This window comes from Rhinatrema bivittatum, chromosome 14 (genome assembly GCF_901001135.1).
Source record: "Rhinatrema bivittatum chromosome 14, aRhiBiv1.1, whole genome shotgun sequence".
NCBI classification, from domain to species: domain Eukaryota; kingdom Metazoa; phylum Chordata; class Amphibia; order Gymnophiona; family Rhinatrematidae; genus Rhinatrema; species Rhinatrema bivittatum.
The window spans coordinates 18,243,846-18,262,612 of record NC_042628.1 but is presented as its reverse complement, the minus strand read 5'-3'; the positions used below and the strand labels follow the sequence as shown (position 1 = coordinate 18,262,612).

Genomic DNA, 18,767 nt, shown 5'->3' with positions numbered 1-18,767 from the left:
CGTGAACTTTTTTACCTGCTCCTGTGCAAGCAGAAATGTGTGTGTGTGTGTGTAAGCCGCATCAGGGTTTGCGCATACTCTCTAATTCTCAAAGCAGATAGTTTATTTTGCTTGATTAATTGCATTTCTTCCTAGAAAATCAAAGCAATATACAATAAAAAAAATGTAAAATAAAATTTAAAATAAAGTAATACAACAAAATTAAATCAATAATAAAAAGTTATATCAATAAAAGATAAAAAGAGAGAGAATCAATTAACAAAACTAAAGAAAAATTCAAATCTTGAATGCTAATAAAAAAATAAAACTGCCAAAAAGAAATAAAACTAAGCAAAAGTATTAAATCAAATTGATTCAAAACAAACGGATGAATCCCTTTCTGTGACAAATCTTTTATTTGTAAGTCCACTTTGAAAATGATAGGTGAAATCCATCTGTTTGTAGTATATTCGGACTTCAACCCTCAGCACTGTTATAAAATTGGACTGCCTAAGAGGTTCATGAACCAATGCAATGAACTTGTGAAAATTCTGCTGGTTTGTCAGATCATTTTGATGAACCTCTTTTTACAGGACACCCATTGCCAGCAAAATTCATAGAAATTCAACTAAGGTTCAAGCAAACTCTCGTGTGATTTCAAAGAATCTATACATGATCTCCCCAAGATCTGTAGGAAAACATAGGATGGATGTTCCCAACAGCTCTTGAGGATATCCATGGATTTTGGCCTCCGCACCTTAGTTGGGGTGGGTTGGTTTCTGTAGATGGAGGTCCTGATGAAATTCATGCTACCAAAAAATCAAAAAAAGGTTGACACTCATCACTTTATTCAGCATGATCATGACACTATGCTTATTGCAACAAATGCTCCATGCTTCAGCACATTTAATAGGGTTGAACGAAAGATGGCGCCATTAAGTAGGGAATTAAATGAACTGATTCTGCCTCATGATTTAGACGAAAGAGGTAACACTGTTGACAAATCAAAGAAAAGAATTTTGGTTTTGCTGGGAAGACGTTGGCTGAAATTTGTTGCAATTGATAGTTGATACTTATCCAATTGTTGCTGAATATATTGAGCCAGCCAAATCGGAACTTGTGAAGTAAAATGTGTTCTCAAGAGATCAGAATTAGTGGGATATCCAAGTACAATCAAGTCAATACTTGATGCAGATTGTGAAATATGCCAAAAAGTGTTACTGAAAGCCAAGAAGTTCATATTTCAATGTGATTACAGACAGATTCCTTCCACCTACTTTTACCTATGGTTCAAACAAGTGAAGGACTTAGGGTGCCTGAATGCCCAGCAGCTGGAACCATGCACTTTTTATAACTTTGAGTTTGAAGGTGAACAATATTCATCATTCAGCTACAACATTCCGTTGTATTCCATATGACCTGTACTGTCCGTCAGTCCAGTCAGTACTGAATGGTAGAATATGCAAGATGTCGTCATCAATATTTTGCTTCTGTGGTGAGGCTGCGAAGCCACACAGCAACACACAAACATCAGGTAGTTCCAGCCAAAATTGTCAGACCACTGAGAGTGGCTGCCCTGAGACAACGTGAGCTGATGGTGATCATTGCAGATGCAGAGAATGTGAAGAGCATGAAGTGGCAAGACGAAGACGATTTAGATGTGCATGGACTATCTGTTCCAGAAAACGATGTTTCTGTCAGCAGCATCCCTGTTAGCAGATCACTTTTTGTCATCATGGCAGGATGAATAATTCTTGCAACAAAACAGTTCAGCATCTTAGTTGTTTGATTTTGCGACATTGAACAGCTTTAATTATAATACAAACTGACTGCAGTGCATGATGAATGACTAAAACTGTACACAGTACTAATGCTATTTGCTTTAGTAAAACACGGACTGATAATTGTTTGCAATTTGGTATTGCAGCTTAATATAAGGAGGGGTTCTAAGTTTGATGACATAAGCGAAAGGGGGTTTGAAGATTTGTGACAAAAAATGTGATGAGAGAGGGGGTGGAGGTTGATTTCATGCCAAAATAGTGTGATGTCATTTATGAATGGCCCCTTATCTAAAAACCTAAACAGTGTTAATCCAAATTTTAGAAATTCATCTAGAGGAGGAGGATTGCAGCATAATCTGTGGCAATTTGTGATTCTTCCTTTTACCCCTTCTTCCCAGCCTTTCTCCCTTGTTCTTTAGTCCCTGTCGGCTATTTCTCCTTCCACAACCTTGTTTGCCCCATGTACAGTATACTAAATGCAATAACCCTCTGCCCCCTCTCGCCCACACAGAATGCAATAGGACCCCTACTGAAATTCAAAGTCTCTGAGACTTTAGTAATTCTTTCACTGCTATAGTGCCTGGGCGTGGGGACTGACGGCTCACGATGGGCGAGTGGGTGGCAGTATTGAGCTGATGCCATGACAGTGGCATTGCAGTTCACAAATTTCAAATTTGCATCAATCCTGTCATCTTTCAGGATGCAAACATCCACTGTACACAATACATCTCCCTTTTGGCATAAAACATAATGAGCTGAGGAGGTCACATTGGTTCTGAAACCCTAATCATTTCCCCAACTTCTAGAAAACTGTGAACATTCCCAATTTCTTACCTGCAGCAGACTCTGTGCGACCTGATGCAGGGAAATTGCTGTATGCAATAATGAAATCATTCAACTAGCTAAAAGAGAGTGGCACATTGATCATAATCATCCCGTTACTGCAATTTTCTTAAGCCACTGTGCAAGGTCCTTGCTGCAGATAACGCAGTGTATTTGTTTCCATTTGCTTCTCTGGGATTCGCAGGCTGAGCATGCCCCCTTTCTGGCATTTTTATATTATGAAATACCTCCACCGTGCACAAATCCCAGGGCTGGAAATTCAGCAGTTTCTTTTCTTAATACACTGCTCTCATTATCCACGTTCAGTAACAATAGTTAGAGTAAGGCTTAGCAATCAGAGTAATACGGTCCTGCAAATTCCCAGCGTGCACTATGGCAAGGTAAATATTATCTCCTTGCTGGTTTTGAAAATATAAAACATTTGAGAGAGGCAATTAAAATACCAGGTAGGAGCTGAAAGGCGCTTCCTTGTGCAAAGTTATAAAATATAGTATTACTTTATCTACAAGGTAAGATTCACCGGCATTGTGTCTCTGTACTGGGGACGCTGAATTGAATAAGCTAACAATGTGTCTGGTCTCTGGGTTGATTTTGTTGCTGCTGGAGCTACAGGCTCTGCAGGCAGTACATTCTTTGCAAGGTACAAGTTGTAGACGCAAAGAAGAAACATCACTATTCCAATAACAATTTTGGAATAGTTCTCTGTGTGCAAACCAACCTGCCAGGGGAAGCCTCTCTGCTATAGTGTCTATCTACGTGCTCTTGTATGTTTCCATGCTTAAGTCAACAGAACAGTCGTCACATCACCAGGCCGTCGCCACATGGGAGTAGATGTCAGTGCACCTTCTGGAACAATCTCAGATGGAAGAAACGCAACCTCAATTTATGATGCTTTTAATACTTAACTACTAAACTATTTAACAACTCATTATTTAGGCTAATCCTGCTGACAAAGAGTTGCAACAACTGTGGACATATATTATATCTAAGCAATAATACACAAGAGAAATGGACATTTGTTTTACAGATTATTAGAGTCTAAATAGTTAATCTTCATAAATTCATGCTTCAGCTGTCAAACAAGTCCATATTATTATAAAAACCTACCCACACAATTGCTGCCCCACCCATCTGATCACCATTAACCAATCAGATGGCTCTGTGTTGCCAGAATTCTGAAAGTTCTTCCTAATTTGGAACCTAGGCTGTTTGCAGTGATTCATTCTGATTTGCTTCTCTGTAAGCTACTTCAGCTCCTTTCAGCTGTCCCATTCCTGCTGTGTGCCCCATTCACTGAAGTATAAGCTTAAGGAAATACAAAGTCAGGATCTGCATTGTCCAAGAAGATGGCACAACACCTGGAAAAGAAAAGAATGGTAGCATCAGATTTTTGGTTAATTTTTACATTTTGGGAAGGCAAGATGTTCCTTGTATCTGTTTTCTTTTGTTTCTTTTTTATATATATATATATCTACACACATATAGTTTGACTAGGAAAACCAGAGTAAGACAAGTGCTTTGTTTTCAGCTGATTCCCAGAGTTCATAGAAAAAAAAAAGTTTGATTTGTCCAAAGTCACACACAGAGTCAGTGGTAAAGTCTTCAACTTGTGTCTCCAGGCTTTTTCCTGAATCACAGTTACACGTTCTAATCGTTGGGCATTTACTGGACAGTAAAATAGTAAAACTCCAGTTTTTTAAAAGCTTTTTTTTTCTCTCTCTCCATCTTTTCAGCATTAATGCCGACCATACTCTTGGCTTTGCAAGTATACATATTGCACAGGAGAATTTGCTTGGTGCCAGTTAATCACAGCAAAGCATACATCCATATATTGGAGGCACGGCAACACAAGCAGGAAAATGGTACACATCTGAAACTTGTGAACTGTAGCACAAGGTTTCAGCCTTAGCTGCTGAGCATATATCCATCTTTAATCATTTTTAAGAAAGTGACTGAATTCTGACTGTTAATTAAAAAAAAATAATTTGTGAATAGTTGATGCCTTGACAATTGGACTTATAACTCATAAGTTTAAAACATGTGCCAAGCCAAGTCTGGCAGCTTTCTGTAGGTGAAGGAACCACAAACACAGACTGAAATGTTGTGATAAAAACATAATAGGAGTGAATAATAGCACAATCCTTTACCTGTGCTGTCTGAATAGAGAGAAGGCACTTTTGTGGATTCAGCTTGCTTAGGAGTCACTGCAACACATGTTTTTAATAACATCATATTTAATACAAATGTATCAGATAAAGAAATATACGGACAACAAAGGTGTCAAAGAATGAAAAAATCTAGTGGCTAATTGAAATGCTTGAAGCTACCTCTTTATTTTCTTACGTAAGCTACCTGAGGGAAAGCATGACTAGAGACAGAGAAGTAACCTCAAGGAGACAGAGAAAAGCCAAACAAGAGAAAGGGAAAACATTACAGCATTTGGAGTTCATAATAAGAACTTCTATATCATGATTTCACGATAAGAGTTCCAGACCCTTAACATCATCTTAGATCTCAAGACAGTGCTTGGGGGTGCAGTCACCATAAATCCTTGAAAGTCAACAAAACCTGTGCAGCTTCAGCAAGCGACAGCACAGTAAGCAATGGGAAGGTTAGGGGGAAGTAAGGAGTAGAGGTATTGGGGTCAGAGGGTGGGGGAAACAGGAAGCAGAGGTATTGGAGTGAGAAGGTAGGGGAAGAAGGAAGTAGAGGTTTTGGAATCAGTTTTCAAATAAAGTTCAGTGCCTGAATTTTTGGATCCTAAATTTAAGAAGTTTTTCAGCTAATTTAGAAGCCTATATTTTCAGCTGAAAATTCACCTGGATTTGGGTCCGTAAATTTAGGGCTGCAGTTCATTTCTCTAGATTTAGGAGCCTAGGCCTTGATTTATTCAGCTTTATTCGCATAGATAGAGAATGGGGGAAAAGCCTTGGTAAATCAGACCCTGAGATAGGCGCTAAATGCCTGACTTTTTTTTCCTCACCCTAATTCTGCCTCTTGTCGCTGCCCACTTATTCGGCATCTAAATATATGTGCTTAGACCTAGCCATTTTTCAAAGGGGCTGATTTAGGTGCCTAATGCCTAAAGCTAAACCCTTTGAAAATTGACACTGTTATAACATTTAAATTGTGCCTGTGCCAATACAGTTTTAAATTCTCATGGCATGAATATAATCACTAGCTGTTATTGTTTTCTTGGTTTGTAACCCTAAAGGTTTCAATGAAACAATGACACTGGTACCTCTTATGTTTTATATGATGATCAAATTAATCGCACCCTAAACCACATTCACAATTAAATTATTCCTAAATTTTTTTGAAAAACAGAATTTGTATAGGAGGAAAAGACTTCAGATGCTGAATCAGCAATCATTGAATTGTTGTTTTGGTAGAGGGCAAAATCATTAGTCAGAAAAACCTATTTTTTTTATTTTGTGAAATCTAGTGATAAATTAATTTAATATCTCTCCTATATCATCTTTTTTTATAAAATGGTTTTGTTCTTTCATATAAAACGCTAGGAAACTCTGATCTTTTAATTTATTCTGTGATCCATCTGATTGCGCTTATTTATAGTCCTTGAACAAGTACTTCTTGTTTAGTGTTGTACAATCCACTTACAAAAAATGCCATCTTACTAGACTTTTGTGCTATTGATGATCTCACAAACCATACATTTCCCTTTGTGAAATAATAGTTTTTATGAAAACATACTTGTAGCTTTAAGCAATCAGTATATATAGGCTTCTGTTATACTTGGTTTTAGGCTGTTAGATGAATCACAATGATTATCTTTCTTCAGTTTGTAGCTCGTGCATGTAAAGGACTCTTTATATTGAACCAGAAACCTTCCCATTCCTTATCGACCTCTATTTCAATTGGTTTTCATCCATGTCAATCAAAATGACATGCTGATTTAGTCTTTATGAAACCTCATTGGTCACTAACAAATGTCCATCATATTGGGTGTCCAATCAAACGAAACACTTTTCATATGTATTGACATACATTTTTGAATGACATATTAATAATTGTAGCAATGAAAGATACTGTTAAACCCCATGATGATTCATACTTGAATCTCAATTGTTACTACACAATCTGTATCCATATATAGCATTCCTTGTATTGGCTGGTTATGTACCCATGTATCTCCTGGAAAAACTGTGACTTGCTATTGGTGAAACCTCACTGGTCCTTGATAGATGTCATCTTATAAAACAGCAAATCAAATCAGGTGATTCACATTCTCTTATTGATAATGATTTATTCTTACGATGCAGCTTTATCGTGCTTAATGTGTTTTATGTAGAAACACTTTGATCATTGCTACTAAATCAAAGGCATGCTCCCAAGTGTAAATAATTGGAAGAACATACTGTGTAGGGAACACTTTTTGATGAGACAAACATTTGGAATCAGACTTTTCTCCAAATGTAAACTTCAACACATATAGATTACAAGCCACACTATAAAAAATGTGCCCATTCAATGTTGGTATTCATTCATTCCCTGTGGTTCAATGCTCCCGAATTCAAACATCCATCTCTGTTCTTTTATGCAGAGTTGTTGAAAATTCACCATTTTCACCTACTTGTATTGTAACATCTAAAAATGATATTTCTCTGAAATTGTGTGCCATTATAAATGTGATGTTGTCATTACATGTGTTAATCCATCAGTGAAAATCTCGCAATTCTTCCACTGTTCCAGACCAAAGCATTAACACATCATCTATGTATCTTACACGTAAATTTTATTTTCTCAGTGAATGGAGACCTATCAATCCAATTTTGTTCAAAATTGGACATGTACAAATTCACTATGGATGGTGCCATGGTAGAACCCATGGCTGTATCCTTTGTCTGAAGCTATATCTGTTTTTGAAAAAGAAAACAATTCTCATATAATGCAATTCCTGTCAGCCTCAAAATAAAAAAATGATGGTACTTTGTGTGGACGAACTCTTTCTCTCAGAAATATACAAATCATAACCAAAGTCTCATCCTCTGGAAAACTAGTGTAACCAATATACAGTCAGTATGAATCTCAAGCGAATCCAATATGGACAGAAAATGTGTTGAATCTATATCATAAGTAGGCATTTCAAACACGAAGGGTTTAAGAAATGTATCTACGTATGTAGTCAATGGTTCTAAAATGGATTAATTCGCGGATTCTATTGGTCTCCCTGGGGGTTTAACTAACGTTTCATGTTTCTTTGGAAACATGTATATTGTTGCTACACATGGATGTTGTACATTCAAAAAACAAAACTCCTTTTTAGTCAAGAAACCAGCTTCTACTGAGGTGCTTGTGACTCTTTTGATGACTGATTATAATCTTTTGGTAGGATTCATGGAAAGTTTATAACATTCTTTCTCCTATAGTTGACGTAAAACCTCCTGCGCATAATCTTTTCAATTCATGATGACAACTCCTCCTATCTGCTGGCTTTGTAGTATTGTGGTATCTCTCTGTAAATCATCAATAGCCTTTTTCTCTGCCTTTGATAAATTGTATGTTTCTTGCACTCCAAATAACTGATATCTTTCAGCAATGATTCTCTAAATGTATGTATGATGGGTTCTAGAGGTCCAGGCGGTGACCATATAGATTTGAGACAAACAACCGAACTGACCCTCTCTTCAATACTGCTTTTACCAAAAAATGCTTTTAACCGTAAACGTCTAATAAATCGTTCAAGATCTATTCTCATCTGAAAAGAATCATAGGGCCGGATTTTAAAAAGGTTACGTGCGCCGGGCCTAAAGCCCCAGGATGCGTGTAAATTTGCTACTGTGCCGAGAATCGTGCGCCGGCAGTCGGCCAGCGTGCGTAACTTCAGCCCCAAGGCTGAAGTAAGTTTCGAGATTAAAAAAAGGAAAAGGTAAGGGGGAAAGGGCGGGGGAGGTAAGGGAAGGGAATGGGGGTAGGCAGCGCGGGCTCAGCGCGCATTGTTCACCCCCCTTGCATGCACTGACCCCCGATTTGATAACATGTGCACCAGGTATGCTCCTTTTAAAATCTACCCCAAAGGACAAATCTTTTTATAGCACTGATAATTCAGAAACAGATAATATCTTATTTAATAAATTAAAGACCAAAGATTCCTCATTTTCTTCTGAAAAGGTATACTCGATGACTTGATTACATCAAACAATGCTTGCTGCTATTGATCCCGAAATCTCTGCAAACGTGTGACCAATTGCCTCTCTTCATCTGGCTCTGGGGATTGTTCTTTTTGCCATGGTATCATTGATTCCGGTCTAAAAAATTAGAGGATTGTGAGCCATCCGAATCTTCGCTACTCAGAGTCATCGGATGATGCCAAAGTAACTTTTCTGGTCTTTTTCTGAATCATCCAAAGATATACAAAACCATGTTGGTAAATCTCCAGTGTGCCTCGTAAATTTACTGGCTTTATATTTCTTAAATTCCGTTCTCAAATTTTCAATACTCTTCTTGAGATCAGAATAATGTGAATTGTAATCATCAAGAGCTGCTGTTGATTTGATGGCTTGTAACTCGGTATCCAATACTTGTTTAACAATCTCACCCACTTCTTTGGTCTTCTCTATAATTAAAATTATCAGATCTAATGAGCATTTGTTTAATATACTATTCCAACGTTCTACAAACTGTTTATCCTCTGAAAACAGCTTAGGTTCTTTCAAGAATCTTAGTCCTCTGGAAATATGCTCACTCTTGCAATATTCAATCAAGGTCAACCCATGCAGTTCAAAACAAATAGATCTTTTGTATGTATTATACGTTTCTGACCAGTCTGTGGAATTTGAAAAGTCAGATCCTGGCCTCTCTGCTGTCCACATTTCATTAATCAAGGAATTAATATGCTCTTGTAAATAGCTAAATGCATCACTCAATTTGCTGCTAGCCATTTTTGTCTAAAAATTCAGAGGAAAACTCAGTGTCTAAAAGGCAATAAGTGCAATATCTACTGATAATTATCAAATTAATTGCACCCTAATGTCTAAACCACATCCACAATTAAATTATTCCTAAATCTCTTTTTTTGAAAAACAGAATTTGTATAAGAGGAAAAGACTTCAGATGCCAAATCATTCTTATGATGTAGATGTGATTTAGACATTAGGGTGCGATTAATTTGATAATTATCAGTGGATACCGCACTTATTGCCTTTTGAATATTGACTTTGCCTCTTATAACTGTTCCAGATTAGGCAAAAACATATCTTGTAACAATCACAGTGCCAACAGCCCTAATAAACGGGAAGCTTTGTGACCACTGGAGATGCTAAAGTATCATCCTAAGAAGAATTAGCAGTGACATTAGTAGTGCAATGTAGAGAGAAATGCCCTCATCCATATTATATTCAAATACAGATGAAATGCAGTAATTAGCAAAAAAAAAAAAATTCCTATTTTCATAGATGTTACAGCAGAATTATCTGTGATCTGGAAGACTTAACAATGTTTTTACCTCGGTGATAAACTGGTCCCACGCTCAAAAGCTGTGTGTTTCTGTCAATCCTATGTACGGATCTGACATTGGAACAATACTGTAAAACAAATGTGATTCCATCAATATGTTTTTCTTAGATTATGTATGATCCTAAGACAAGAACACTGCTCCAAATAAATAAAGAGGTGCAAGAAATGTAATTATAATCTAAGAACAAACACATTTTAAATGAAATGCTTCAAGGACAATTGTCCAAGTACCTTTTGGAGTTAGCCAGACAAAAACCTAAGATCTGAATATTTCCCCCACTGACCAGCTAAATTTTGTCTGGCTAATTCATTAATAGTACAAGTTTAGCCAGATAAAAAGAAGTGATGATGAAGGCGTTCCAGGTCAGGAATAACTTTTAGTTGGTGAGTGCTGGTATTAAGCACTATCCAGGTAAAAGTAGCTGGATATAACTGGTGTTGGGAAAGTACCTGTTCTAAAATTATCTGGATAACTTTATCTGATTATATTCAGTGGAACATTTACTGAATATCTGGTGAAAGTTATCTGGATGACTTTCCCCAGATAATTTTCATGCTCACCTATGTCATTATGTCAAATCCTGGAAAATAGATAACTTATCCGAGTAACCTTAGCCGGATAAGTTATCAGGGATATTAAATTGGATAAGCATCCTGCTGAATATCCTTCAATAAAATTGCGTGGGTATATCTCTACTCAGATAACTTTGAAACCTAATTGGCCTTGTTTCAAAGTTTTCCAGGTATGTGACCCTAGTTAATTTAACCTGAACCAGTTATATTCAAGCAAGGTGCTTTTGAAATTCCTTGTGATCTAACAAGTTTGAATAATGTTGTGCATTCTGCAGATTTGATCAGATCACTCTTCACTCCCTTTTCCACATCATTTATAAATCCACTAAAAAGTACTGGTCCCAGTATAGATCCCTGGGCCTCGCCACTATTTACCCTTATCCAGTCCTATTCTGTTTCCTATCCTGTAACCAGTTACAATCCACAAAAGGACATTGCCTCCCGTCCCATGAATTTTTAATTTCCTGATAAGTCTTTCATGGGGGACTTTGTCAAAAGCCTTCTGAAAATCCAGATATACTACATCAATTGATTCACCCTTGTCAACATATTTGTTAGCCTCGTTAAAAAATATATTTGTAAGGCAAAATCCATGTGGTCCTTGGCTATCCAGATGGCCAGTAATTTTGTTCTTCTGAATTGCTACTATTTGGCCTGACACCAACGTCAGGATCCACCAGTCCCAGGAAGGTCTCAGCAAAGTGTGAGGGCTGACAGAGGATGTGAGGAGCATATGCTGTTATGTATAAGAAGAAATGTAACTTACAGGGATACAATAGTCTGATGTCTTGTCACATAAGCGAACCTTACAGTGCAAATACACCTTCTCATATCCTCCAGTAAATGTAAAGACTTGAAGTGAAAAGTTGCCATGGAGGGCTACCCCATTATTTGCCACGAAGATGGTAGAGTCTTCTCTATTAGGACAGCTGGAAGAAAATCACTATCATTACCATGGACCCACAAATGGATTTAAAATATAATGTCACTTCAATACCTGAAAAGCTTAACTTTATTGAACAACCTTTTCCGCTTCCTGAATCGTGCCTTAATAAAATAAAAAGTAGACGCACAGCAATATAGCAAACTACAGCAAGACCAAAATGGTACAACTAGTCTGTCCAGTTGAGATACGGGCACATTGGGTGGATAGATGTAGCTATGATTTCCCACCAACTCCCCTTTCCCACATCTTTCCCCCTGATCTCTCAATCCTTTTCCAATGCCTAGCACTGCCTTCCATATCTGCCCCACGCGTGCCCAAAATCTGCACCAGTGATGGCCTCCACCATCTCGCTAGGCCATTTCCGGCTTTGCTTCTTGCAAAACCCCTGCTTAAGCCACCGCTCGGGGTCCCTTTCTGTGTTAAAACACGTTTTTTTGGAGACCTGTTGGTTTACAATTATCTGCTGCCGGGCCAGAATCCCTTGGATATTTCTGTAATGAGAGAGTTCTGCGGGACTTGTATGAAATAAATTATGATGAGCACTAGATTCCAAAGAACTAAAGTTAATTAGGTTAGGTTGCTTTTTTTTTGTTTTGTTTTTTGTTCCCTTCTTCTGAACCCCTTTCATGACTCTCCCTCCTATGTGAACCTTTTGAATAAGGGTGTAGAAAGCAACAATTTAATTTTGTGAACTTTTAGGGAAAAGTCTGCATACGTTGCAGATTTACAAAATCTTTTTGCCCCCCAGACTTCCATGGAAGAAAAGTGAAAAATGTTGAAGTTTGCAGCTCTGCAGCACTTTTTTTTAAAATTAAAAAATAAGGGGGGGGAGGGGGAAGGATGTAAATGCTACGAAAACTGCAAATTTCAAACCTTTTGTTATAAAATTCTATGTAAAGAAATAAATAAAGTAAATGTTTTGGAAGAAATGTTTTCTTCACAATGGTCAAACCAAGGTTTACCGTTGCCTCTTGATGTAAATAATTTCACCCAGCGCTGAATTCTGAGTGCTTATCCCTAACGTCCTATTACTCTGATATTCATCTCCCTTATTCCTTCAGTCTCAAGTCCCTGCATTTAGAGATTTCTCCAACCGGGTATTCACAGAAATCCCAGACATGATCCCAATTTCCAGCCAGGTATCGAGATGCTATGCAATCCTCCTGCTGGCGAATAGGAAGAACAGCATTTATGCAGACTGAAAGCAGAAGCAAAGACGGACAGACAGACCGACCTCGTGCGTGAGATGAACCAAATACCTGTCCTTAATGATGTAAAACTTTAGCGGGTCCCATGAATCCTGTGTGGGCGTGGCATAGCAGTTCTCCATGACCAGAACGAACTGCTGCGAATCTGCGTTCTCCACCAGCACGCCAACGTACAGCGCTTGCTCCGTGGTCAGCCACACCTCGGAGCCCTCGTAGGGCAGAGAGTAAGCGTCCGAGCGGAAGAGGGCCATCTTTACAGAGTAAGTTCCCGTTCCTCCCAAAGTGAAATTTACTGAGCTACGGAAAAAAATAAACACGAACGAACAGGTTCTTAAATGGAATAATTGTAGAAAATTGTACATTTGGAGTGTAATTTCCAAAGCTTTTCACCTGGTTAAAAATGACTGACTGAAAATTACCCTCTTTCTCAACGGATGAAAGTAGCTGCGCAGTTTCACCGTGTGGCTACTTTTTTTTTTTTTTTTTTACTCGCGTCACAAAGGGGCAGCGCTATGTGCCAACGCGTTCTGAAATCCCTTGTGCCTGGGTGACGCTGCCGATGGTGCACCTGTGGCACAGCAGCTGCATGGTCGGCGAGGACTGAAACTCTGCAGTGACGTCCCCTTTGAAAATGGGCTTCTAGGATCCCAGTCACAGAGTACTTGGTGGGCTGGCAAGCTGGCCATAAGTGTTTAAAAATGACCCCCCTCTATGTCCATTTGCATGAAGGCAAACTTTAAAAATATCTATTTTTTTTCTACGGTATCCTGTACAAATGGTGCAAATTTATTTCATACCTGATCAGAGGATTTATTGCGAGTGACAAACTGACTTGCATAGTTAGAGGATACGAACAATGAAAGTTGTACTGAGACACTTTTCCTCTTTCCGTTATTCCGGTTGTGGTTGTTGACATAAATGCTGAATTCATGTATGTGAAATGTGTTTCGTTTCTCTGCAAAGCACAATGGTAAACGTCACTTGCATTGTCCCCTACTTACTGATAAAGTCCTCTTAAAAGAGGCACGATTTACATTCACGGTACTCGGAGGCTGTTTTAGCAAAGACTTTTTCCATAGGCACAGCCTGGGAGCAAGTCCCTCAATGAATCCGTTCACTCCAGTTGCAGGCATGGTGTACAGGCTGAAAAAGCTGAAGCTGATTATTCCAATTGATTTCTGCTAGAAAAATTACAGTAGCAGACAAGGCTTGAATTGGGCTGTAGGAAGGAAGTCGGTGCTCCTTGATGAATTATAAATATGACACCTGGAGCCAAGGGTACTAAGCTTTTATGCTGTAGGAAGGAATGTTTGCAGGTTACGATAGCCCTTTCATTGGAGCAATGTAAGAATTATCCCAGGATGATGCCTTGCGTGAAGGTTTTAAGACGCACAGGTCTTTGCTTTAGATGGGAAGGCAAAGCTGAAAGAAAGAAAGAAAGAAAGAGCCTCGTTCTTGTACCTGAAGAAGAACCTCTAGTTGGGATCTATGGCCTGAGCTATCGGCCAGAGGGGTTGCCAGGCCTCCATTGTCATCATAGTGTCTGCAGAAGCAAACTCATTGCACAGCTGAGTCATCGGAACAGGACCGTCCAGCTGGCCGAGTCATCAGAGGAGGAGTCCTCTGACCACCGAGGGTGCCGTTTACCCTGTTATTGGCCGTGTCTATGTCACTGGAGCAGGAGGTAAATTGAGCAGGTCAGGATGGATGTTATCTGCCATCATTCTCTGTTTCTATGAGGTCTTCACATATAGCATCGTGTTAGGATAATTCTCATGCTGAGCCAATAAAATGTATTGCAGCCTGCAAAGAACCCAGTTTTCTTAAGGACCAAAATGGGCCTATGAGCCCCAAGCAATGAGTGACCTTAGTATTATCTGGCTCTTTGAACAGGAGAGGACCATGGAAGGCAGAGAAATGTGGGGGAACTGCCTGCCGAAGGGACAAGCTAACTCGTGCATCTTTTCCGCTGCTCGTGAGCCTCGGTGAGGAATCCCAGCTTCCCCAAGTCTCCTAGAAATCAGCAGCTTTAGGCGGCAAAGCTTTGTCACTGCTAAGCTTTGTCTAATTTCAAGTAATGCATTTTCTTTCCCCATCGGTCAATCACTGTGTCATCTCTAGCATGATCTGATTCTGCGCTTAACTTTCTCCTAAGTGCATCTGAATCCAGCTGAAGAGGACACTGTAGAGTAAATGTATAGAAAGCTGGCAAAAGAAGGTACATAGAGGCTGTGCCTCATTTTAACCCCATTTTTTTTTTTTTTTTTTTTAAATCTGCTGTTGCCAAAGCTGGAAAGTGGACTCACCGCTAGCTGCGCGCCGCAGTGGCCGTTGCTTGGATGCATCAGCAAAGCCACGGAGGTTTTATTCTCTCTCTCTGTGAAGCTGTTGCAGCCCGGTTCTCGTAAACGGATCGATGAGGTATTGTAGCCCAGCGTCTCAAACAGGCACTTGTTAAAAGAAAGCTTAATGTGGTCTAGGCCACATGTTAGTTCCGGCAAAGCAGAACCTAAGGAAATAATTAAAACATATTTCAATCAAAGCTGCTGCATATTTCTTTCAGCTCAGCAACTCGAGGGCTATGTATTGCCTTGCATCTATGTTAATTTAATTTCAAAGATTTATATTCCACATTTACAGGACTTATTGAGCCAAGAAGGTTATAATATCAAAGTATATAATGCTGGACACGTGGTTTTTCTGTTACTGCTTTCTGGTCCTATGGTCTACACGTTTTGTCTGGCGCATGTAAGTGGCGTATACATGCATGGAGGTTAAATCAAATCTTTCTAGCAGTCACTGTGGTGATTTTATTCTATTTATTATTTACTTATTTATTTATAGTTTTTTATATACCGCGGCATGTAATGCACATCACCTCGGTTTACAGCAAACAGTAATTCAGCCATAGGCTTTACAATAAACATAATTCTAAATAAACAAATTCTAGTATGAACCTCAAAAGATTCCAAGTAAAAGTCGCCTGCTGAAGCACATCATTTTGGGTCCTCATGGGGATGCCTCCAAGCCTGGAGGAGTTATTCTGGATCCTAGCATGGCATGGCTTTGCTGGGCTGGCTGTACCAGCAGACCGCAAGCATTGCAGCTCCCAGTCTCACTGCTGGAAAGTACACCTCCAAGTCACCCGCCTCCAGCACAACCTTCTCGCTCACATTTTTTTTTACCTAAAGAAGTACTCTAAACTGATTATAAAAGAAAAAAAGTGCCACCTAACCAAACGTAGAAGTCGAGCGACAGCTAGTCAGAGATAGCCAGCTGCAGATTTCTGGTGACAAGGATCTGGTTTAGGGCCTGGTCTTCAGATTCAATGTAGATATCCTGAAAAACCTGTCTGGCTTCACCTGGGTTCACCAGGTCAGGTTTGGGAAGCCCCTGCAATCTCCCATGAAAGCTTTAACATAAACCGCCAATGGCATAATCATTAATATGTTCATTAGGACCCAATGGCTACCCCCGCAGCTTGGCCGTACAGTGCTAAGACACAGTCCTTGTCTGGGCCCAGCTCCAGAAAGAGAGGTAGGAGGGCCCATACTGTGCTGCCTTTGGCCATGTCAGACCCCGGTTTAAGCCCTTTGATTCCCAATTGGCCAACCAACTCGCTTTCCTTCTGCTCTCTTTGTCCTGTTTCCTGCCGAGGGCTCAGGACAGGCCTGCATAGCAGCCAAGTTATGGAGACCCAAGGACCCTCCTCCTTGGGTCTCCATCCGGTTGCTAGACTAGACTCCTGGCGGCGGCTCTGGTCGGTCTTTACCTGCCGCTGCATTCTGTACAGATTTGCAATGGCAACCCCAGACTCCTTGCACTTTCCTGCATTCTTCGTCTGCAGCACACTCTGCTGAGGAGCAGTTTGGTTTTACAGCACTGGGCTCTGTTAAATTGAAAAAAAAAAAAAAAAGTCACAAAGGATGAAAATGGTGTGAGTTCAGAAGCTGCAATAATATAATTTTATGATGCAACAAACATGGAATTGAATAAACAGTGCTTACCGGTGCAGTAGGCTAAGTTGCAGGCTGGAGTTCCGTGGAATTTGTAAGTGTAATAGGCACCAGGGCAAGCCTTAATGGAAATGTTGGTAGACCAATAGCAGCAATTGCCGGACCAGCTGGCGCAAGCGGTCCGATTTACAATCCCTTCCTCTTCTGTTGGGTGGGTGTCATTCAGCCACAGTGGAGCGGCGGTGCCACACCTATTTTCGTTCACGCAATAACTGGGCATCTGCTCCCCACCATTCCCCTCAAAGCGATGCCAACCATGAAGTCCACTATCACAGTGGACATAGTAACCCCAGTAATAATAATAATAATAATTGATCGTGTTGGTGGTGCTCCGCCAGGTCTCATCAAGAAGGGTGTGATTGAGGCATGGATCGATGCAGGCATACGACTCGGGAAGCTTGAGGCACTCTGTGCCTGCAGGACACGGAGAGCCTTGCTCGCATTCGTTTACGTCACAGTGGTGACCGTCTCCGTAGTATCCCCGTGGACAACTACAGCCGTACCCGCCAAGCCAATTACTGCAGGCAGCTAAAGGGTGGCAGCTGTTCAGAGAGGGGCTTGAGCACTCGTCATTGTCGACACACCCTACTCCATCTTCAAAGCTGAAGCCGGGATTGCAGATACAGAGGTAGGATCCAATGGTGTTAACGCAGGAGCCATAGTTGCAGCTCTGGATCATGAGGTCTGCACATTCATCCACATCGGAACAAAAGAAGCCATCTCCGGTGAATCCATCTCTGCAGGCACAGGAATCGTGAGCACCAAATTCATCGCAGGTTGCATGGTGGTGACATGCAGATGCAGTACAGTTTTCTAAGGGGGCGAGAAGGACATCATAGGATGGGATTTTCAAAACTGTGGCACTAACAAACAAGGAATTTTATTTTTCTTATTTTCTGGATTGTACTCACCTAGTGCATTTGAGCCTGGAAAGGAGAAAGATACTCATTAGCAAATACTGAAGATCAAAATACTAATTAGTTTTACAATATGGTGGTAATTTCGTAACAGCCCACATAAATCAGACAGCAAAGATCCACATACATTGCAGTAATTTGCAAAGGAAATTACCTCCACTCAATTACCTATGTCTACCAACTAAACTGTGCACAGAAATGGTGCAAGAAATTGTAGGTGCATTGTTTTGAAAATGTAAAAGGATATTGCATAAGTGCAAACCCCCCCCTCCCCACCCCACCCCCATGCCTGGGAACCCCTCCACTCAGATCAGATAAATTTACTCATGAACACGACATGCGTGCATACGTTTACCCGTGACTTGAACAGGCAATTTTGTAAAAGGTTTCTTCTGCACGCAGAACATTTGTACCTGCAGAAGTCCTTTCAAAATTACCGTCCCTATGGATTTGTGAGGGTTCCTGTTAATGGCATTCTGCACGTTTAATGGCTCGCACTGAAAGCCCATCAAGCGCAGTATCCTGTTGCGAACGATGACCAATCCAGGACCCATGTACCTGGCAGGATCCCAAAAGGACGATAGATTCCATGCTGCCATGTTGCATTTAAAGCCCTACTTTTATCGCTTTTGGTCAAAATTGAAACCACCACTTTTACAAGAAAGCAATACTTATCCCAGCACAGAGAGATCTGTGTCGTGAAATATGCCAACCTAGTAGGATGGATTTTTGTGTAAACATTTTGGACTTTTTCTTTCTTGGTTGGATTTTTTTTTTTGGTGGCAACAGTGCATGTGGGCCAGTTTCCAGAGGGAGCGGGCTCGACGTGTCTCGGGGGCAGGGGACTGTCTCCGTGCTGTCTGGACTAGATAAGACGTAGATTAGAAACAAAGCAAAAGAACTCCATAGCTGTGCATGAAGGCTAACGATGGGAGAATCCTCTACTGGGAAATGCTTTGGTATAAGGAGTATTAATGATGATTTCCATCTTTCTTTTATTTTTTTAAATTATTTTCCTCATTAAGCAA

The 18,767-nt window shown here is 40.0% G+C and overlaps 1 protein-coding gene across 1 annotated transcript in view; it reads right to left on the bottom strand.

Moving 5' to 3' along the window:
- Positions 1–3,605: 3,605 nt before the first annotated feature.
- Positions 3,606–18,767, bottom strand: part of UMOD (uromodulin) — a 56,157-nt gene continuing 40,995 nt past the window's right edge. Inside the window, exons 15-24 of the mRNA XM_029577225.1 lie at positions 17,734–17,748; positions 16,814–17,635; positions 16,579–16,695; positions 15,113–15,315; positions 13,604–13,761; positions 12,858–13,103; positions 11,419–11,581; positions 10,069–10,147; positions 4,751–4,807; positions 3,606–3,961 (exon numbers count right to left, since the gene is read on the bottom strand). Of these exons, the coding sequence (XP_029433085.1) occupies positions 3,894–3,961; positions 4,751–4,807; positions 10,069–10,147; positions 11,419–11,581; positions 12,858–13,103; positions 13,604–13,761; positions 15,113–15,315; positions 16,579–16,695; positions 16,814–17,635; positions 17,734–17,748 (1,928 nt within the window). The 3' untranslated portion in view covers positions 3,606–3,893. The remainder of the gene's footprint in view (positions 3,962–4,750; positions 4,808–10,068; positions 10,148–11,418; positions 11,582–12,857; positions 13,104–13,603; positions 13,762–15,112; positions 15,316–16,578; positions 16,696–16,813; positions 17,636–17,733; positions 17,749–18,767) is intronic.